Source organism: Piliocolobus tephrosceles, chromosome 6 (genome assembly GCF_002776525.5).
Source record: "Piliocolobus tephrosceles isolate RC106 chromosome 6, ASM277652v3, whole genome shotgun sequence".
Classification (NCBI taxonomy): domain Eukaryota; kingdom Metazoa; phylum Chordata; class Mammalia; order Primates; family Cercopithecidae; genus Piliocolobus; species Piliocolobus tephrosceles.
Window position 1 is genome coordinate 13699264 of NC_045439.1, and position 22332 is coordinate 13721595.

Genomic DNA, 22332 nt, shown 5'->3' on the forward strand with positions numbered 1-22332 from the left:
GGGTTATCTCTTGCCCTGTGTTTGCCTAAACATGCCAGGCATCAGGCTACTGTTTTTATTTAGAGACATGGTCTCACCGTTGCCCAGGCTGGAGTGCAGTAGTGCGATCATAGCTCACTGTAGCCTCTAGCTCCCAGGTTCAAGTAATGCTCCTGCCTCAGCCTCCCAATTAGTTGGGACCACAGGTGTGCACCACCACATGTGACTGATTTTTTAAATTTTTGTTAGAGACAAGGTCTCACTATATTGCCCAGGCTGGTCTTGAATTCCTGGTCTCAAGCAATCCTCCTGTCTTGGCCTCCCAAAGTGTTGGGATTACAGGCATGAGCCACTGCACCCAGCTGCACGCTACCATTTTTATCTCATTTCAACTGCTAAAGCCTTAATCAGGCAAAGGTCACGGTTTATTCTCAGTGAATTAGGGAGTGGTTAAGGATACACTCTGCCTCACTTACTAGACAGTGAATTCCTGAGGGGAAGGAACAAACTCCTTTTTATCTCAATGCTCAGCTGCACCTGGCATATAAGGTACACCTACTAAATGTGTTGTGGAATAAACAGATGAATGAACTGATGCTCCCCATTGCAGAAGACTGCAAAAGCATAGCATTCATGAGAGTTAGCAAAGGACTTGGGCAGACCTGGGCTTGAAGCCCCAGGTCACTTCCAAGCTTTGATGCTGGACCATGAACTTAACCCAGGGTTTGGCAACTTGCTTTGTGTGAAGAGTCAGACAGCATTTTCATCTTTGTGGGCCATAAGGCTTCTCACATAACTATTAATATTCAATTCTGCCTTATTTGTAAAAATAGCCAGAGATAATGTGTCCAGAATTCCTTCTGGGGGGTTCTTGGTTTCCCTGACTTCAAGAATGAAGTCGCAGACCCTGGTGGAGCGTTACAGTTGTTAAAGATGGTGTGTCCGGGGTTTGTTCCTTCAGATGTTCAGATGTGTCCAGAGTTTCTTCCTTCTGGTGGGTTCGCGGTCTTGCTGACTTAAGGAGTGAAGTCACAGACCTTCGCAATGGGTGTCACAGCTCTTAAAGGTGGCGCCTCCGGAGTTTGTTCGTACCTCCCGGTCGGTTCGGGGTCTCGCTGGCTTCAGGAGTGAAGCTGCAGCACTTCAGCGTGAGTGTTGCAGTGCAGAAAAGTAGTGCGGACCCAAAGAGTGAGCAGCAGCAACATTCATTGTGAAGCGCGGTGGCTCAAGCCTGTAATCCCAGCACTTTGGGAGGCCGAGACGGGCGGATCACGAGGTCAGGAGATCGAGACCATCCTGGCTAACACGGTGAAAACCCGTCTCTACTAAAAATACAAAAAATTAGCCGGGCGAGGTGGCCGGCGCCTGTGGTCCCAGCTAGCTACTCGGGAGCCTGAGGCAGGAGAATGGCGTGAACCCGGGAGGCGGAGGTTGCAGTGAGCTGAGATCCAGCCACTGCGCTCCAGCCTGGGCGACAGAGCAAGACTCCGTCTCAAAACAAAACAAAACAAAACAAACAAACAAAAAAAAACAAAGAACAAAGCTTCCACAGCTCGAAAGGGAAAGCCGGTTGCCACTGCTAGCACCAGTGGCCAGCTTTTATTCCGTTATTTGACCCCCAACCACGTCCTGCTGATTGGTCCATTTTACCGAGCACCGATTGGTCCATTTTATAGAGTGCTGATTGGTCCGTTTTTACAGAGTGCTGATTTGTGCGTTTACAAACCTTTATCTAGACACAGAGTGCTGATTGGTGTGTTTACAATTCTTTAACTAGGCAGAAAAGTTCTCCAAGTCCCCATCTGACCCAGAAGCCCAGCCGGCTTCACGTCTCAATAATACCTAAATCAATGGGTGTGTCGTGTGTCTGTGTTCTTATAAGCTTTTATTTACAAAAATAGGTGACAGTACTGGAGCAGTGTGCTGATCTATGACTTACTGTAAAACAAGATTGTAAAAGAAGACCACATGAGACAACCCATGCAGGTAGCCTGAACTCTTATGCTGGAATGCCCTTGAGCGGGAGTGCACATCCTCCACCACATTAGTTCCATTCAACTCAATTGACTGAGCCTCACTACGTGGCACTCGAATGGATCGTAGTTTGTTTTTTCTCTCCAGTTCCGTGGGAGGCAACACCACCAAACATTTGAGAAGTAGCATTGTGTAGGAAGTAAGAGGTTGGGATTCCGGAACCATAGTGCTTAGGTTATAGTTCTGGCTCTGACCCTTAAGACATATGTGACCTTTGCAAAATTAACCTCCCTGACTTAACCTCCCTCAGTTGCTCTATCCATAAAGCTTGGGTGACAATAGCTGTCTTTCTCTCTCGAAGGATTGTTATGGGGACTAAACGGGTCCAAATCACCTGAGGCTTTCTAAAGATTCCAAAACCCAGACCACATGCAAACCAACAAAATCACAATTCCTGGGGGTAAGGCGGAGGTGCCAACCTAAAATAGTTTATTTAAGGGTAAAGTGTGAGGATGGACCACCCAGAAACACCAACTCCAAAGGAATGGATTTGGCATTCTAAAGTAAGGAAGTTAACGTTTCATTTATATAGGCAGAGACAGAAGTTTTGGGCAGGATAACAGTATTCCTACAAGGCTGGCACATAGGTACAGCAATTTGATTGGTTATTGGTTTCTTTTTGGGAAGGGAATATTGAACCTTTTTTTACAGAGGGTGTAATAAACGTGGGTTTTATATCTCTGGTCTAAGCAAAACAGGATAACAGAGGGAAGAAGTTGTAATCTTCTTCTTGTTATGATGAAGCAAGGTTCATTACCTAACAAGGCACGAGATTTTGTCCCTGAAGTCTTTTAATTTCCTCTAGACATCGTTCAATAAAGGAAAGCGAGTTAATCTATAATGTGGGAATAGAAGTTGTAAGCATACGTGACTGATATTACAGTCACATCTCTTTCAAGGCATAAAGTGTTTTTTTGATGGGGGCGTTCCAACAGCTTTCCACTTTTATTTTCACAGGGGCATCAGTATTTTTGAGGTTTTCCTAAGTGGGTTCAATGTGCAGATAGGTTTGCTCCAAGAGCTGGTATGATATTTCGGCATATGCTTCTGGGATCACTGCAGCCCCAGATGTCAAGTACCTCGGTTTCCCGACCTCAGCTCAGGGCGCAACCACTGCTCCTCCACCCCCGCGCCCAGTACAGAAACCCCTGCCCGTGCACACTGGGATTTGTAGTCCCTTTGGCTCGCCGGCCTCATCCTCTCCTCCCATTGGTTTTGGCAGATGCCACGCCCCGTAGCTCCACCAGTCACTGCGGCGCAGTGGCCCTTAAGCGAGGAGCTGCGGCGCCCGCAGCAATCACAGCAGTGCGGCCGTAGTGGGTGGTTGGTGTGAGGCTGCGCGCCGCCGCGAGTTCTCACGGTCCAGCAGGCGCCAGAACCGCAGTCACTCACCGCCGCCGCCGCCGCCGCCACCGCCACCACTGCTGCCACCACGGTTGCCTGCCACAGGTAACCGCGAGCCCCAGCACAGAACCAGGTCCAGCCCCCACGCCCGAGGCCAGGGCCTCCCGTCTGCTCTCTGAGGTTCTCGACGTCAGGGCTGGGATTTTCATTTTTCCCGTCCCTTTCTGAGTAATCAGTTTCTCATCCTGCGCGGGGGATTTTCGGGAAACGGTGAATCCAGAGGGAAGGGAAACCCTGCGGCCTCTCTGGTGGTACTGGGGGTGGAGGTCTCTCTTTTCTCACGCGTGTTGTGGCTGGAAGGGCGCAGTCCTCTGGAGGGGGAAAGTAAGGCGCGGGAGGAGACGTGATTTGCAGAGATCCCACAGCCAAGGGCCCCAACAGGGACTGGGGCTTGGTTCCAGGCTTTACGACCTGGGAACAGTTCAGACTTTTGATGCTTTTAATGTGGAGGATTGCACCCGTGGGAAAGGGCTATTAACGACGACAACAAAAATACCCAGGCTTATAAAGACATCTGTTTAGAGAAGTCAGGGAAGCTCTGGTTCTGGGAGGTTTGAGCTGGTGAGAGTTTCAGGACCACCCACATCAATATTGGAAGTGAAAGTTAACTGGTTTTTTTTCCCGTCCGTATTAGATTTGAGGTTATACCTACGTGGAGTGTTCTGTGCCGTGCATTGTAGTATCTGGGGGCTGGAAGAAGAAACTTTGTGTCACGTGCTTTGTTTTAGAGATGAAAAGGAGTACCCAGGGTAGGTGACTAGCCCTGTGGTATGTGGTGAATGGAGTAGCCCAGCTTTCTTTACTCTGGGACTTGCATAGGAAACATTCACTGAGCCTTACTAAGCTTTTTGAGCAGAGATTATTTCATAAAGGGGAGAGACAGTCTCTAGTGAACAGTTCCAGCGTTAAAGGGCTGGAGTATACAGGTGTGTACAGGGGCAGCATCTAACGCTGACTTGTGGGAGAGTTTGGGACTTCGCACAGATGGGGAGGCTTGAGTGGAGTTTATGTGGATTTTTTGTTTGTTTGTTTTGTTTTGTTTTTGAGACGGAGTCTTGCTCCGTTGCCCAGGCTGGAGTGCAGTGGTGCAGTCTCGGCTCACTGCAACCTCCACCTTTACGGTTCAAGCGATTCTTCTGGCTCAGCCTCCCGAGTTCTTGGATTACAGGCACCTGCCACCATGCCTGGCTAATTTTTGTGTTTTTAGTAGAGACAAGGTTTCACCATATTGGCCAGGCTGGTCTCAAATCTCTGACAAATGATCTGTCCGCCTCAGCCTCCCAAAGTGCTGGGATTACAGGCATGAGCCACCACGTCTCGCCTTGGAATTTGAGGGCTGGGCAGGACCTAGTGAGATGAAGGAAGAGAAGAGTGTTTCATCTGGAAAACAGCATAATGAAGGCAGAGAAAGAGCAATGCTTTTGCACTGGAGTCGTGGAGTCTGGTGCAGTAAGGGATTTCATGTGGGTGGTGGATTTTATGTGTGAGAATAGAGAGGTATGTCTTGCAGGGCTTCCTGTGCTGCTGTGAGAGATTTGGATGTTATCCTGAATGTCCAGGAAGCCACATTTACTGTAGATCTGTATCTTAGATACTCTGTAGTGGGGAAGTGTTGGAGAGAGGCCATGCTAAGGATAGGGAGGTCATTGCAGTAATCCCTAGGAGAATCATGAGGGTTTTAAAGACAGTCGCAGTGGGAGGGGAGGAGAAAAGATTTGAGAGCTCTAAGGAGGTAGAATACACCATACCCAGCCTTAGTCAGTAAGAAATATGTAGAAGTAAACTCTGTCTGGAGTTTTCCAGCCCATGACTATCATCTGAAGAAATGTCCAGCATATATTTTTTTTAACTGCACAAGTTGCTTTGCAGACCATAATTGGAATCCCAGTTTATTAGGGGAAAGTTGTCACATGTATTGACTGCATTGAAATCTGAATGGTTAAATAATCATATGATAAGACTCAGATTTTCTTGTAATCCAGGAAATGCTCATTGAAACCATAATTAGATCATTGTATATTCATCAGGTTAGGAATTGCAAAGTTTGACACTATCAAGAGATGGTAAGTATTTGAAAAAAATGAGATTCTCATTCACTACTGGTTGCAAGTGTATCTTTGAACAGTATAGCCACTAGCAGATTGGGTATATCTTAAGATCAGTGGTTCCACTTCTAGAAAATACTAAGAAGCCAGAGACATTTCTATATAAGGGGAAGGATATTAGGGTTCTTTGTGGCAACACTGCTTATAATGGTTTAAAATGCTTATAATGGTTTAAAAAATTGGAAACAGCCTAAATGTCCATTAGTAGGGGAATGCTTGTAGAGTGGGTATACATCTTTTTATAATAAATCGATTGGGAAGAAATGCTAATTTAGGATAGTGGTTACTTTGCAGTGTGGGGAGGATGGGATGTGACAGAAGGAACAATTTCGTCTGTAATGTAGAAAAAAGATGAGTGGGTTTATAAAATAACGGAGAATGGTCTGGATGATAGGTAACTGGTGTTTTATGTTATTCTTTGCACATTTCTATAGGTTAATGTCCACCCTTCAATTTCTTGAAGTAAAAGTTAAAGTAAAAATTTAACTTGAGTTAGCATGTAGCTATAAAAGTTAGGCTCAGTCATTTTGGGAAAAGGCTGCAGGCTGTACTGGTCCCAGGTTTCAAAAATAGTAATTTGGGTGAAAGAAAACTCAATGCTTATAGCATTTAAAATAAAAATGTGGAGAAATTATTAACCATTGAGCGACATTTTTGACTTTTTAAATTTTTAAATTTTTTTGTAGAGACTAGGTCTCACTGTCTTGCCCAGGCCAGTCTCAAACTCCTGGGCCCAAGTGACCCTCTGGCTTTGGCCTCCCAGAGTACCAGGATTATAGGCAGGAGCCACTGTGCCCATCATAGACCAAAATTTACTTTCCTAGAAACCTAAGTTCTAACCATTAATAGATTAAAAACTTATTTTTTTTACTGCTTCTTTTGAAATACATGTTACTTGCTTATACTTTCCATAATGCTAAAAGATAATTTCCTAAAAAAACAGATAAAGTAATTACTCTGTAAAATGTAAAACTGAACACGTGTTAAGAATTTTATTTAACTCATTAATGAGGAAACTTGGTGAGGTGTTGGAGACTCCAAAGTACAACCAATTTGTAGATTAGAAATACTGAACTGAATTTGCAAATGAAAAACAAAACTGGCCTCTCTACAGAGGAGGAAGGAAGTCAAATGAACCTCTGTTTGGTAGCACGCATTTGCCTGTCTAGACTAGAATTATTTGCATTGCTGTTACCCATAGTATACAGAATTATAAAATAACTCCTATGAATCAGAGATAAGCTGGAAGAGTATGCTCTAATCTAGAAGCTAGTTTGCCAATAAATCACATTTTCTCTGTAGGAAAAAATGATAAACTAACCTGAGTAAAATAGACTTTTCTTTTTCTTTTTTTTTGTTTGTTTTTTGTTTTGGAGACAGAGCTCACTCTGTCACCAGGCTGTAGTGCAGTGGCGCGATCTCGGCTCGCTGCAACCTCTGCCTTCTGGGTTCCAGCGATTCTCCTGCCTCAGCCTCCTGAGTAGCTGGGACTACAGGCACACGCCACCACACCCAGCTAATTTTTGTATTTTTAGTAGAGACGGGGTTCCACCATGTTGGCCAGGATGGTATTGCTCTCTTGACCTTGTGATCCGTCCGCCTTGGCCTTTCCATGTGCTGGGATTACAGGCGTGAACCACTGCTCCTGGCTTAGATTTTTCATTTGAGATAAGATCTAACTGGATGATGATGATGATGATGATGATAATTTTTTTTTTTTTTTTTTGAGACAGAGTCTCCCTCTGCTGCTCAGCTTGGAGTGTTGTGGTTTGATCTTGGCTCACTGCAACCTCTGCCTCCAGGACTCAAGCAATTCTTATGTCTCAGCCTCCTGAGTAGCTGGGATTATAGATGCATGCCACCATGCCTGGCTAGTTTTGTATTTTTAGTAGAGATGGAGTTTCACAATGTTGGCCAGGCTGGTCTTGAACTCCCGGCTTCAAGTGATCCACCCACCTTGGCCTCCCAAAGTGGTGGAATTAACAGGAGCGAGCCACCACGCCCGGCCTGGATTTTGTTTTAATCCTATTCTTTAACCAGAAAATCAAAGGATTTAAAGGACTGAATGACCCTTTAATAAGCTCTACTATCTCATTTCACAGATGGACCGTGAAGGCCCAGAGAGAGGAAGGATCCCACCTGAATTAGTAGCTATGTCTTTTGTTAAAGAAAAATTGCATCAAATGCCTTTTTAAATTGTTTTTTTTGAGACAGAGGACAGAGGTCTCTCTCTCACCTAGGCTGGATGGTTCACTGCAGCCTTGACTTCCCGGGCTCAAGTGATCCCTCCCTGCTCAGCCGCCTGAGTAGCTGGGACCACAGGTGTGCACCATTATGCCGGTTGTATTTGCAGAGACAGAGTCTCCTTATATTGCCCAGGCTGGTCTGGAACTAATGGGTTTGAGTGATCCTCCTGCCTTGGCCTCCCAAAGTGTTGAGATTACAGGCATGAGCCACCATGCCCAGCCGGTATCCAGTGCTTTTTAAAATTTTTTCTGTTTGACATGGGGTCTCGCTGTGTTACCCATGTTGGTCTCAAACTTCCGGGCTCTAGCGATCCTTCTACCTCAGCCTCCTAAGTAGCTGGGACTGCAGGCATGTGCCAGTGTGCCACTCATGGGTACTTTTTAAAAACAGTAAGACAGGCCTGGGAGGTGGGGGTTGCAGTGAGCTGAGATCACACTATTGCACTCCTTTCCAGGCAATAGGGTGAGATTGTCTCAAAAAAAAAAAAAAAAAATCAAAACGAAACAAAAAACAGCAAGACATTTTCTTTTAGCTAGTGCAGTAGGAGAGAGAGACTTCAGTATGGAATGGAGCTCAGCTCTCGAATGGCAAGGTCAGCTGGGGATCTATAGCTCATGGACAAGGTGAAGGGGGTTAGTGGAATTCCTTCAGCTTAAAATATTCAGTATACTAAGGTGCCATTTTTTGAGCTGGTGGGTCCTGAACCCCATCAATAGAATATTACTAAGAGGAACTTCATTAGATATCGAGGGTGAGGGATTCTCTTCTGGATTCTTGCTAAAACTGGACCTGGCAGACCAAGGCCTTGTGGAGAAGAGGGCTCAGAGGAGCCTGACTAAAGTTTGGTCAAGGAGACAGTTCTTGTCACCTGTCCTAATTTCTTCTGCATGTTGTCAGCCGAAAAACCTTGCAGCATGATTTTATTTTATTTTATTTTTAGATGGAATCTCATTCTGTTGCCCAGGCTGGAGTGCAGTGGCACAATCTCGGCTCACTGCAACCTCTGCCTCCTGGGTTCAAGCAGTTCTCCTGCCTCAGCCTCCCGAGTAGCAGGGATTACAGGCGTGTGCCACCATGCTTGGCTAATTTTTGTATTTTTAGTAGAGATGGGGTTTCACCATATTGGCCAGGCTGGCCTCAAACTCCTGGCCTCAAGTGATCCACCCACCTCGGCCTCCCAAAATGCTGGGATTACAGGCATGAGCCACTGTACCCGGCTCCCAGTGAAGTCTTTTAAGTGAATTACTGACCTAGTATAGCCCTGTAACCTGAGCAGGGATGAAGGCCAAGTGGGAATAGCAGAGGACTTGTCATTGGAATCTGGTGAAGTCTGTAAAGGCTTGTTCGTTGACTTTGACTTTGTGTAACTCAGATACTCCATTGATAGGCTCTTCTAAGATAAGAGCTGTTTATGCAGCAAGCCCACTAGTGCCTTAAAATAGTAGGGCACGGAAGAGCACCGTGGGTGTCCTACTGCCGGAGGAAACTGTGAGGGCCTGCTCTGTGCTCAGGCCCTGGGGTACAGGGTGCAGCGCCTGTGGTTCCAGGGCCTCCCAGACTTTCACATAAGCAACTCTTTCTTTGGGTGACAAGCAGGTGATGTAGTAGAACAAGCAGTCTCTGCCGTCAGATCTGTGTGGTCCCAGCAGTCCCACTGACCACCAAGTTTCTCTACCTCTCTGAGCCTCAGTTTCCTCACCTGTCTAAAAGGAGTGGGGATCCTTGCTTACAGGGAACTGTTGTGAGGATGGTATGAATAAAGTGTCTTGCACATTGTGTGGTCCATAGTAGATACCCACAAATGTGCCACTCGCCACCTCTGTGCCACTCTGCAACACGTCCCACTCTCTGGGAGTCTTTTTTTTTTTGAGACAGATTTCGCTTTTGTTGCCCAGGCTGGAGTGCAATGGTGCCATCTTGCTCACTGCAACCTCCGCCCCCTGGGTTCCAGTGATTCTCCTGCCTCAGACTCTCAAGTAGCTGGGATTACAGGCATGTGCCACCACGCCTGGCTGATTTTGTATTTTTAGTAGAGACGGGTTTCTCCATATTGGTTAGGCTGGTCTTGAACTCCCAGCCTCAGGTGATCCTCCCACCTTGGCCTTCCAAAGTTTTGGAATTATAGGCATGAGCCACCGCGCCCAGCCGAGAGTCTTTCTCTCTGATCTTCCCTGGCTAGAGCAATGACTGTCTGCGTGGTCTTCTCCCTGCACGGGGTTAGCAAATGACACACGTGCCCCAACAGCACCCCTGGTGTTGTCTTCTCCCTGCACGGGGTTAGCAGATGACACACGTGCCCCAACAGCACCCCGGGAGAGCTTTTCAGTCTTGGCGCATTACGATCTGCCTTAGGTTCTTTTTAAAGGCTTCACAGTATCCCACCATGAGGCTGTACTGTAATTGATCCAGCTAGACATTTATGTTGCTTCCAGGGCTTTGCCCTAATGTATGGGCTGGTGCCCTCACCTCCTTAGTTTCTTCCCCTTTTACAAATGACACCTCCCACTCCTACTGGGACTCCCTCCCTCTCCTGCCTTATTTTTGTCCATCACTCTCATCACTATCTGATAACCGATGTGTATAAATGGTCTATCTCTTATCTCTGGAATGCCACCACCTCCACGAAGGGTTTTGTCTGTTTGGCTCACTGTTCAACGCCTGTGAGCAGCTAGCAGGTGCTCAGTCCACGTTTGTTGTATGGATTCGGGGTGGGGTGGATGTAGGCGAGAGTAGATAGGAGGAGGGCAAGTTAAAGGAGAGGAGGTAGATGATAATGACGCCTCTGTGAGATGAAGCCTGTGTAATGGGGACCGTGGACAGCCACAGCCAAAAACAGCAGAGTCACAAAGAGATAGTAGTTTAGCAGGGATCGTTCACTTTTTCATCAGTTTTTCACTTTCATAAACCAGGAATCACAGGGATGCTGCCAGATTATTGGTGCTTTGTTTTGATGCTTTGACTTTGTCAAAAATCATGCAATAAATGCCCACAGGAAATTAGTAAGGTAGCTGCTTTGAGGCATGTTCATTGCCAAGGGTAATGGAATGATTATTTTACTTTTGTGTCTCTCTTCACCCCAGGCCTTTCTATGTTTATATGTTTCCCAAAATAGTGTTAGTGTGTGTGGTTTTTTCTTTTTGAGACTGCACCCTCTGCCTTCCGGGTTCAAGTGATTCCCCTGCTTCAGCCTCCAGAGTAGCTGGGCCTACAGGTGCATACCACCACGTCCAGCTAATTTTTATATTGTTAGTAGAGACAGGGTTTCACCATGTTGGCCAGGATGATCTTGATCTCTTGACCTCATGATCTGCCCACCTCGGCCTCCCAAAGTACTGGAATTACAGGCGTGAGCCACTGTGCCCAGCCATGTATGTGGTTTTTTAAGGTAGCATTTTCTATTCAGCAACATACTGTGAGACTTTTAATATAGCATTGTAGTTGGGGAATCACGACTCTGTGTTTATAAGAAAAAAGAATGATGGAGCAGGATCATCACCAGGTAGACTATGAAAATGTCATTTTCTGTATCAGTAGGGCACTTTTCCTCACAGAGGAGTAACTTGTTAGTGGATTAGAAGAATAACTCGATTTTGTAAAAATAACTAAGTGGTGCTTTTTTGGTGCCTGCTGCGTGTTTGCTGATTTAGGTGCATAAGTAGGTGGTGTCCGTTCTGTTGTTCACAGTCAGGTCAACCATTTGTTTCTGGTATTTTATTTATTCATTTTTTTATCCTAAATATGAGGAGGTAAAAGTCACACACCATTGCCCCCAGAGGAATGAGCCTCTTTGGGACTATGTCATATGGACGAAACTCAGAATAAACAGGTGTGCAAACTAGGGAACCCATTTATTGCTGATGAAAGATGACAGTAACAACCAGGCTGTGCCTGCCGTGTGGTCTGGGGGCATATTCTCACTCCCTCAGACAAGGTCAGCAACCTATGACCTATGGGCCAAATAAACCACCTATTTTATAGATAAAGTTTTATTGGAACATAACCATGTTCATTTGTTTATATATTGTCTCTGGCTGTAAACGGCTTATGGGTTAGTAATTCATCAGTTCCACAGACCAATTAACAAGAGCAAGATCTGGTACAAAGAAGGTGATTTATTTCCAAGTTGCTTAGGAGAAGAAGCACAGGCATCCCACCTTTAAATGTACTGCTTTGCTTTTGGAGCAGAAAGCGGGCACATTAAAAAGGCAGGGGAGGAAGCGAGCCAGGTGGGGTGTCCATGTGTTAGCTTGGTGTCTTATCTACTGTGCTGTCTGTCAGTTGAGCTGGTGACTGCTGGCATCTTTGTGGGCAGGACTAGGCCAAAAACTCCCCAGGTGGGTGGAAGTAGCAGGCATGCTTTTTGACTATTAGCTCTTGAGGCAACCTCCTGGTGGGTGAGGGTTCTGTATTGGGCATGCTTTGGTCTGTAAATCAACTGTTAACTCTTGAGGAGTTAGATGAACTTGCCCTGTAGGGAGTGTCTGGTGAAGGAGGGGCGGGTAAAAGGCTATATTTGTGTTTCTCAAGGGCTAAATAGGAAGCGGGGAACCAGAGGAACGATAAAAGAAGAGGAGAGACAAAAATAATTAAACCATCTCTTAGAAAAATGCGAGTACTTGGTGACATGGCTGCTTTCAAGATACAGTGGCAGAGTTGAATAGTTGTGAGAGAGATGGCCTGGCCTGCAAAACCAAAAATATTTACTTTCTGGTCCTTTGCAGAGAAAGTTAGTCTACCCCTACCCTAGGGGAAGGCTTTCCAGGGAGGCTGCTGGGTGAGCTCCGAGTAGGTGAGAGCCATTGGTTGGAACATCTTGGATAGTGACTGTCACACCTCTCTTGTGGGGTCACTGAAGAGCTTGGGGTACATGGATATTTTTGCTCCTTGACTCTCTCTTGCCTGTCCTCACTGTTGCTTCCTCACACCTTTGTATAATTGTATCTTGTATTGGTTCCTTACCTTCGAGTTGACAGGGGTGCTTGAACCAGAGTGACTCCATGTTGAACAAGGGCTGGGTAAAATTTGGCTGAGACCTGCTGGGCTGCAGTCCCAGGAGGTTAGGCATTCTTAGTCACAGGATGTTTACAGTTAAGGGAACAGGTTAATGTTTACCAAATAGACCCAGGAAAGGTCCTGATGTCCCAGTATCTTAAGAATAAAAGCATTTTTAGTTTAATAATAAGTTCACTTTATTTTATTTATTTATTTATTTATTTATTTATTTATTTATTTATTTATTTATTTATTTAAGACAGGGTCGCACTCTGTCGCCCACACTGGAGTGCAGTGGCACGATCTTGGCTCACTGCAGCTTCTGCCTCCCGGGTTCCAGTGATTCTCGTGCCTCAGCTTCCTGAGTAGCTGGGATTACAGGCGTGTGCCACCACGCCCGGCTAAATTTTGTATTTTTAGTAGAGACGGGGTTTCACCATGTTGCACAGGCCGGTCTCGAACTCCTGACCTCAAGTGATCCGCCTGCCTCGGCCTCCCAAAGTGCTGGGATTACAGATGTGAGCCACCGCGCCCGGCCATAAGTTTCACCTTAAAGGTAATAGCATAGATTCTTGTGAAAGACAGCAGTTCTGCAAAGGTTAACGAGCCTCTGTCACAAGCCCCTGTAGTAGGCACATCTCCCTGTGGCTTTGTTTTGCTTTGTTGTCTTATGTCTAAACAAGCATTGCACCTAAGGTGGACATGGTCCTTATCTTGCTTTCGGAACACCCTGTTCTGTCTATAGAGTAACCTGTTCTTTCTTTCATTGCTGAGTAAGCTTGCTTGCACATTATTCTGTGGACTTGCCCCAAATTCTTTCTTGCGTGAGGTCCAGGAACCCTCTGTTGAGGTCTGGATCAGGATCCCTTTCTGAAAACACAGCCCCACAGTGAGCCCTTGTCAGGTCGAGTGCACGTGTGGGGAGCCTCCCCAGGTGCACTTTAACAGACCCCGTGGTTCTAGACTGGGGGTCCTCAGCACTCCACTGACCTGTCTGTTATGTGCCATACTAGCCTCTACCGAAAAAAACAAATCTGGGGGCATCTTACTGTAGTTACCAGTTGCCCATCCGTGGGCCTTTCAGTGGAGCTAAAGAAACCTAAATTTAGCACCAATTCAGGCTTTCAGCTTAATAATTAAGTTCTTGTTAGGAGACAGCCCTTGAGGATGGAGCAGTGCAGTCTGTTGACCAGGATGCTGGGTTGAGGACAGGTGGACCAGAGCCTGGGGGATTTCATGCAGTTCTGCCACATCAAAGGTAATCTGAGGCTAGCAGCATAGTGTCACCTGAGACTTGTTAGAAATGCAGTCTCATGGCGGCGGTGGAGGGGGGCGGTCATGTAGTGACTCATGCCTATAATCTCAGCACTTTGGGAGGCCGAGATGGGCGGATCACCTAAAGTCAGACATTCAAGATCAGCCTGGGCAACATGGCGAAACTCTGTCTCTACTAAAAATACAAAAATTAGGTGGGCATGGTGGTGGGCACCTGTAATCTCAGCTATTCGGGAGGCTGAGGCAGGAGAATCGCTTGAACTTGGGAGGCGGATGTTGCAGTGAACTGAGATCGCACCACTGTACTCCAGCCTGAGCCACAGAGCAAGACTCTCAAAAAAAAAAAAAAAAAAAACAACAACAAAAAACCGAGAAATGCAGTCTTAGGCCCTGCCCCAGGCCTACTGAATCAGAATCTGCCTCCTAGATCCCCAGGTGACCTAGGTGCATATTCAAGTGGGAGAATTACTGGCCTAAGACTCTTTTCAAGAGACCCAGGACTTCCTGTTTAGTTAGTGGAGAAAATCCATCGCTTTGAGGACTCGACTCAGAACGTTGAGGATGGTTTCTTCAGCTTAGAAGTGGATCACCCTTCATCTGGGTGCGTCCTCCGTGAAGACACAGGCTTTGTTCTGTCCCCATTGAGTTTCCAGCACCCATCACCTTGTCTGGCAAAGTAGGTGTTGCAGAGACTCTGGCTGAGTGGTGAGTGAATGAATGAATGAGCACCACCAGCCCTGCTTGTGGCATTGGGACAGAAGTCAGCCTCACACATCTCCTGCTCTGAGTCCCCACATCTCAGTGACTGTGTATTTTTCTTATCGCAGAGCCACAGGCTTGGTGCTGTTTTCCATTTGTACTTTAACAAGGTGTTTAAGGTTTTGGCATTGAGGTATAAAATAGTGCATGTACTTCAATGATAATGAAGTATTTTTTTTTTCTTTTTTGAGACAGAGTCTCGCTCTGTTGCCCAGACTGGAGTGTAGTGTTGTGATCTTGGCTCGCTGCAACCTTCACCTCCCGGATTCAAGTGATTCTCCTGCCTCAGCCCCCTGAGTAGCTGGGATTACAGGCTCCTGCCACCACGCCTGGCTAATTTTCGTACTTTTAGTCGAGACAGGGTTTCGCCATGTTGGCCAGGCTGGTCTCGGACTCCTGACCTCAAGTGGTCCGTCCGCCTCTGCTTTCCTAGGTACTGGGATTGCAGGTGTGAGCCACCATGCCCGGCCTCGGTAATAATAAAGTCTTGAGATGCACAGCCATACAACAGAAAGAGTGCCGGACCAGCCGTTCAGAAGGCATGGTCCCAGCTCTGGCCAGTGACGACAGTCCGTGGCTATTAGGCAGCTCATTGCTCTCAGACCTCAACCTCTCCTTTCTGTAAAACAAGGATGAAAATATTTGCCCTGTATGTTGTGCAGAGCATATGTCCATGCTCTGTAAGTGTGCTGCAAAAACAACATGAATTAATGTTTGACTATAGCTCATCCAGATAATTTACATTATAAACTTAAATTGCCCATCAATGTTTTCATTAAACCTGCACTGAATTTTTAGAAACTTTATTGTTTCTAAGAGGAGACAAAAATGAGGAAGAAAATCACCTTTGATCCTGCCTACTACCCAGCAATAACTAGTGTTAAAATTTTATGTCTGTCTTCCATATTTTTCTGTGTAGTTTATTTTATTTTTAAAATTTATTTTTTTCTGATAAAACTTTTATTTTTATTTTTAGTTTTGAGACAGAGTCTCACTCTGTCACCTAGGCTGGAGTGCAGAGGCCTGATCTGGCTCACTACAACCTCCACCTCCTGAGTTCAGGCGATTCTCCTGCCTCAGCCACCCTAGTAGCTGAGACTACAGGTGTGTGCCACCATGCCCAGCTAATTTTGTATTTTTAGTAGAGCTAGGGTTTTACTATGTTGACCAGTCTGGTCTTGAACTCCTGACCTCAGGTAATACACTGGCCTCCCAAAATGCTAGGATTACAGGCGTGAGCCACTGCACCCGGCCTGCACAGTTTATTTTACACGTATATTCTTTTCTTACAAATACTTCATAGTATGTGGTAGATATTCTTTCCAATAGTGAATGTTGTGGATGAATTTTATCAACTGTATTTTGAGTTATGTCAAAAACTTTAAAAAGTGCCCAGAGACCTTTCTGGATATTCTTTGGTTTTATATGCATGACTTGGGCTTGTAGTGAAGATCAGGAGGTGTGGACAGCCCCTTCTCCACTCACAGGGTGGAGCAATAGAGCAAAAATAGAAACCCTCTTGATCTTCATTGTTATCCTCAACATACTCTGTCTGGTGGTTAAATGGCCTTATCTTTTTGACCCATTTACTATGATATTTTCTTAGGGGCTGACAATGTTTATCTGTTTTGTTTTGTTTTTTTTGAGACAGAGTCTCACTCTGTCACCCAGGCTGGAGTATGGTTGCACGGTCTAGCTTACTGCAGTCTCCGTCTCCTGGGTTCAAGTGATTCTCCTTCCTCAGCCTCCCGAGTAGCTGGGATTACAGGCACGTGCTACCACGCCCAGCTAATTTTTGTATTTTTAGTAGAGACAGGGTCTCGCCATGTTGGCCAAGCTGGTCTCGAACTCCTGACCTCAAATGATCCACCTGCCTCTGCCTCCCAAAGTGCTGGAATTACAGGGGTGAACAACTGCCCCCTGCCAATGTTTATCTGTTCTTGTTGCTTTGTACTTGACTCTGTGTTTCCCTTCTCAGGTTTCTGCAGTTGAACTCCAAGGTGCAGAATGGTTTGGAAAGTAGCTGTATTTCTCAGTGTGACCCTGGGCATTGGTGCTGTTCCCATAGATGATCCTGAAGATGGAGGCAAGCACTGGGTAGTGATCGTGGCGGGTTCAAATGGCTGGTATAATTATAGGCACCAGGTAAGAAAATGACTAACCTATTTTGTTTTTTTAGGACACTGGCATTCTGAAAACAATTCCAGACATTGTTAATATTAAACAGAAAAAACTTGAAAAGCCATTGACGGACCTGTTAGGCTGACTATAACATAGGTGTGTTGGAGAGGATGTGGGGAAATCAGAACCCTCATATGTTGCTAGGTGGATTATAAGATGGTGTAGCCATTTTGGAAAACAGTTTGGCAGTTCCTCAGAAGTTTCCATAGGGCCATCTTAGTCCGATGCAAGGTCTCTGAACCTTGGCACTGTTGATAGTTGGGGACCAGGTCGTTTTTGGTTGTTGGGGGCTGTCTTGTGCATTTGAGGTTTAGCGGCGTCCGTGACACCCGTTAGATGATGGCAGCATTGCCTGCTCCACTGTCATAACCCAGAATGTCTCCAGACATTGCCCAGTGTCCCCAGGGAGCCAGATCACCCAGGTTGAGACCTACTTAGTTCAACATCTTCATTTTAGAGATAAGGAAACTGAGGCCTAGAGAGTAGAGGTGACTTGCTCAAGGTCACATGGCAAGTGGGGACCCGACAGGACTGAGGCCAGAACTCTGGTGAAAGGACCCCCAGGCCTCTTTGCCCTGCTGCTCTCTCTTCACACCCCCCTCCCCCGTCTTCCCTGGATTTTCCCACATCAGCCTAGCAGAAGGTAGAGAGAAAAAGAAAAGAATCCACATCTGAGTGTCCATGAAAAGTCCAGCCTCCCCTGTGAGATGTAAACTGGTGCAACCACTTTGGGAAAGAGTCTGGCAGTTCCTCAGCAAGTTAAACATCAAGTTGAACATATGACCCAGCAATTCCACTCCTAAGTATGTCCTTAAGAGAGATGAAAATGTGTCTATACAGAAACATGTACATGACTGTTCATAGCAGTATTGTTCATAAGAACAAAATGGTGAAAACAACCCGGATGTCCATCAAAAGCTGAATGGAGAAACACAGTGTCTATTCATTAAGAAGATATTATTTGACCATAAGAAAGAAAGAAGTACTCACACGTGCTTCAACATGGGTGAACCTTACAAACATGCTAAGGAGCTAGTCAGAAAGACCACATATGTTATGATTCCATTTAAACGAAAGTCCAAATTTGGAAAAATCTGTAGAGATAGAAAGTAGGTTAGTAGTTGCCAAGGGCTGGGTGAAGGAGAGACTGGGGAGTGACTTCTGACGGACATGGGGTCTCTCTTTGCAGGAATGAGAATGCTCTGGAAGTAGCGGTGATGAGTACACAACTTGGTGAACATACTAGAAACCACTGAATTGTCTGTTTTAGAAGACTGACTTTTATGGTGCATGAACGCTATCTCAATACAGCTGTTACTTTTTAAAAAAAGTCATTTAATCTTGTCAGTCTCAGAAACAAATGCTTAGACTTGCAGTATCTATAGGTTGGGCTCTCTTCTAAGTGCACTTTACACAAAGTCCTTTAAGCCCTGCAGTGGGGTTATGTGCCATTGGTCTAGTTCTTACTCCCTCTTTACGAATGATTGGACTGAGGCATAGGCAAGGTCAGCAGTTTGCCCAGTGCGGTACAGCTCACAAGTGGTGGGGCCAGTTTTCAAACCCAGGCCAACTGGCTCTAGAGCAGCCCTGTCTGGTAGGAGAGCTGTGGTAAATTTTCTATTAGCCACATTTAGAAGATGAAATTAATTTTAATAACTTTTTTTTTTTTTTTTAATTTGAGAGTCTTGCTCTGTCGCCCAGGCTGGAATGCAGTGGTGCAACATGGGCTCACTGCAGCTTCCACCTCCTTGGTTCAAGCTATTCTCCTGCCTCAGCCTCCCGAGTAGCTGGTATTATAGGCACCCACCACCACATCCAGCTACTTTTTGTATTTTTAGCAGAGACGGGGTTTTACCACATTGGCCAGGCTGGTCTTGAACTCCTGACCTCAGGTGATCTGCCCACCTTGGCCTCCCAGAGTGCTGGGATTACAGGCGTGAGCCACCACACCCAGTCTTAATAACTTCTTTAAACCAGTATTTCCAAACCATTATCATTTCAGTATGTAATCAATATAAGAAATTAATAATAAGATACCAGCCAGCATGCTTATAGTCCCAGCTACTCTGGAGGCTGAAGTGGGAGGATTGCTTGAGCCCAGGAGTTTAAGGCTGCCATGAGCTATTATCGCACCTGTGCATAGCCTCAGCACTGCAGCTTGGGTAACAGAGTGAGACCTTGTTAAAAAAAAAAAAAAAAAGATAATGAGATATCATACATTCTTTGATTTTGTACTAAGTCATTGAAATCCAGTCTGTATTTACAGTCACTGAATGAATGAATAACTCATTTCTCAAATCGTTTTTGTATGTTAGCCAAATAGGAAATTTGGCTTGATTAAAAAGTTGTTGTCATGGCAAAACGATCCCTTCTCCTTTTAATACTTAACCACAGACCTGAGCCATGTAAAGAGGAGCAGTCTGCACACACAGCTGTTCAGCCCTCAGTTTTCTTCCCCGCCAACCTCAAGTTGGAAAGATTAGCTGTTAAATACAGATCACAGAGCGTTAACATGATTACTCATCACCCACCCTGATTTTTATACAGTGAGCTTTTAAGAAAATGTATTTATTAAACATTATCGAGTAGAGGTTATCCATTTACCCTTTGCTCCCAGAAACCTTTTTGTTTTTTTAGGGTTGCTAGTTTCCCTGAGTAAATACTAAATATCAAAATAGAACGAAGGGAAACAAGGCCAAATAAGTGGCCCAAACTGAAATATTCATCCCCGAGTAAGAGAGGATGATGGCTTTACGGCCGGTGGAGGTGAGATTTGTGCTAATTCACCCCTGCCTCAGCCCGCCTCCCCAAGGGGCTGCTTCTGCCCTCAGCCAGCTGCCATTTGCCTTCTTGACTTTGGAGGCTTATCATTAAAAGAGTATTAGAAAGAATGGTCTCCATAGAACCTAGGCAGATTTTAAACCTACGTTTTCATAAAGGTTTACATTTTCCTTGGATTAATACAACATTCATTTACAAGTCTCTTGTTTAGGGAAGAGTGGCAGACCAGGCACAAATAAACCATTGCTAAGTGCTTTCTATGCGTTATGCTTGTTAATTAAACCTTGTTTTGTCTCGACCAAACAAACAAATGGGATTTCTCAGTTTTCCATTTTGAGCTGGGATTCAGTGTTTAAGGGAGTGGGGGCGTAGTCTGAGGTGATGTTGGCAGGACATTCTGTATCCAGTGTCCTGAGGATGGGGTGAGTAAGGAGGGCCCCTTTGGAAGTCGTGGAATTAGAGCGGAGTCTGGGGTGATCAGGAAGAGCTGAAAGAGTGAGGTGGGGTGTTGGGGGGATTGCATGGAAAATAGGGAGAAGGGAGCAGCCAAGCATGAGTTCCAGAGAGGTGTGAGGGTGTGGCCGGCCTGGGATGGAGTGGGGACAGAGGCAGACCTGGGAGAGGGGCCAGCAAGATGGGCCAGGACGGGCAGAGGGGCGCAGGCACCTGGGAAATGTGGCACAATCCCAGAACGAGCCAAAAAAAGAGAAAAGCTGAGCAGATGGAAGTGGCCCAGGAGCAGAACTGACTGGAAATGGTACCTAGCTCGTTCCTGCTGAGCACGTGTGAGTCAGGTGCTATTCGGGGTTCTGGCGATGCAAGTCACCCCACCGGCTCTGTAGTGCTGACATTCTGGTGGAAGAAGGCTGCCCTTGACTAAGCGCTTCCTGTGTGCAGGGCTCAGTTCCAAGCCCTTGGCATGTGTTATCTCAATCCTCAGACAACCCAAGAGGATAGGTCCTATTAGCTCTCCATTGTAAGATGGGGGGTGGGGCTAAGGCACAGAAAGGCTGGGTAACTTACCTAAGGTCACACAGCTGGTAAGGGATGGAGCTGAGATTTAAACCCAGGCAATCCGTGCTCCACAGCCCATGCTCATAGTCACTACTCTAGTCATGTGGCATGGGTATCTTGGCATTACTTTATCTTTTGTTTTAAAATAGTTTCCTTTTTTGTATTAATAATTTAACACATTAAGGTTTATTATAGAAAACTTACACAGCCAAAGGAAGCAGGTCATTTGTAATTAGTCATGCGCTGTATAACAAGTTCGTTCAGTGACGGACCGCATACACGACAGTGGTCCCATAAAGTATAGTGGTGTATTTTTACTGTACTTTTCCTATGTTTAGATACACAAATACTTGCCATTGTGTTCCATTTGTCTGCAGCATTCATGACAGTAACATGCCGTACAGGTCGACAGCCTAGTATTACCACCTGAGCATTATAGCAAACGTTACCACCGCAGCTCCACCTCCTGTCAGGTCATCGAAGCCATTCGATTCGAATAGGAGCGTGAAGCCTATTGTGAACTGCGTATATGAGGAATCTAGGTTGCATACTCCTTGTGAGAATCTAATGCCTAATGATCTCAGGTGGAACAGTTTCATCCTGAAGCCATTGCCCCTCACCCCTGTGTGTGCAAAAATTGTCTTCCACGAAACCAGTCCCTGGTGCCGAAAAGGTTGTGGACCGCTGGGCTAGACCATCTAGGGTTGTGTAAATACACTCTATGATGTTCACAAAATGACAGAAATCACCTTGTGAAGCATCTCTCGGAATGCATCCTTGTCTTTAAGCAATCCCAACTGCTACTCAGAGTGTGTTGCTGGCGTTGCATTCTGAAAATGGCAAGCATAGCAGAATTTTTCTGAGCATTCAAACAGACTTGACATTGGTCCGTTGAGTTTAATGTTTTTCACTTGAGGCCCATGGTTTGCAAGGGGCTTAGGGGAGGATTGTGGAATGGGGAGTCAGGGCCCTCCGGTCAGGAGCCCCCAGCCTTTTAGGGTAGGTGCCAAATACCTGAACTGGAGGCTGAGAACGAGCAGTGTCTACAGAGCTTCAGTTGCCGGGTTTGGGTCCAGAAGTAGATGAGGCCCGTCAGGAGAGGGATGGGAATGCAGCTTCTTGGAGGAGAGGCTTGACATGGGTTTGAAGGGTGATGGGATTTCCACAGAAGCTCTTTCCTCGTGGAGGGAAGAGCATCAGCTGGCAGTGGGAATATAAAATCACAGTGAGGGGCGTGGCCGGCACATCAGGTGCCTTCAAGTGCCTGTACCAGAGCCCTCCCTGGTGGTTTGAATCGGAAGGAGTGTGGAGACTCCAGGGTTGGCTAATTAAGCAGTTTAGCCTCATTATCTCAAACCCAGGTCCATTTATTTTCTTTCCTTCCTTCCTTCCTTCCTTCCTTCCTTCCTTCCTTCCTTCCTTCCTTCCTTCCTTCCTTCCTTCCTTCCTTCTTTTCTTTCTTTCTTTCTTTCTTTCGTCTTGTTCTGTCACTCAGGCTGGAGTGCAGTGGTGTGATCTCGGCTCATTGCAACATCCACCTCCCAGGTTCAAGCGATTCCGC

At 45.9% G+C, this 22332-nt stretch overlaps 1 protein-coding gene across 1 annotated transcript in view; it reads left to right on the top strand.

Moving 5' to 3' along the window:
* Window positions 1-3233: 3233 nt before the first annotated feature.
* The window catches only part of LGMN (legumain), a 44272-nt gene continuing 25173 nt past the window's right edge, over window positions 3234-22332 (top strand). The window contains exons 1-2 of the mRNA XM_023205507.2: window positions 3234-3462; window positions 16774-16940. Coding sequence (XP_023061275.1) covers window positions 16803-16940 — 138 coding nt within the window. The 5' untranslated portion in view covers window positions 3234-3462; window positions 16774-16802. The remainder of the gene's footprint in view (window positions 3463-16773; window positions 16941-22332) is intronic.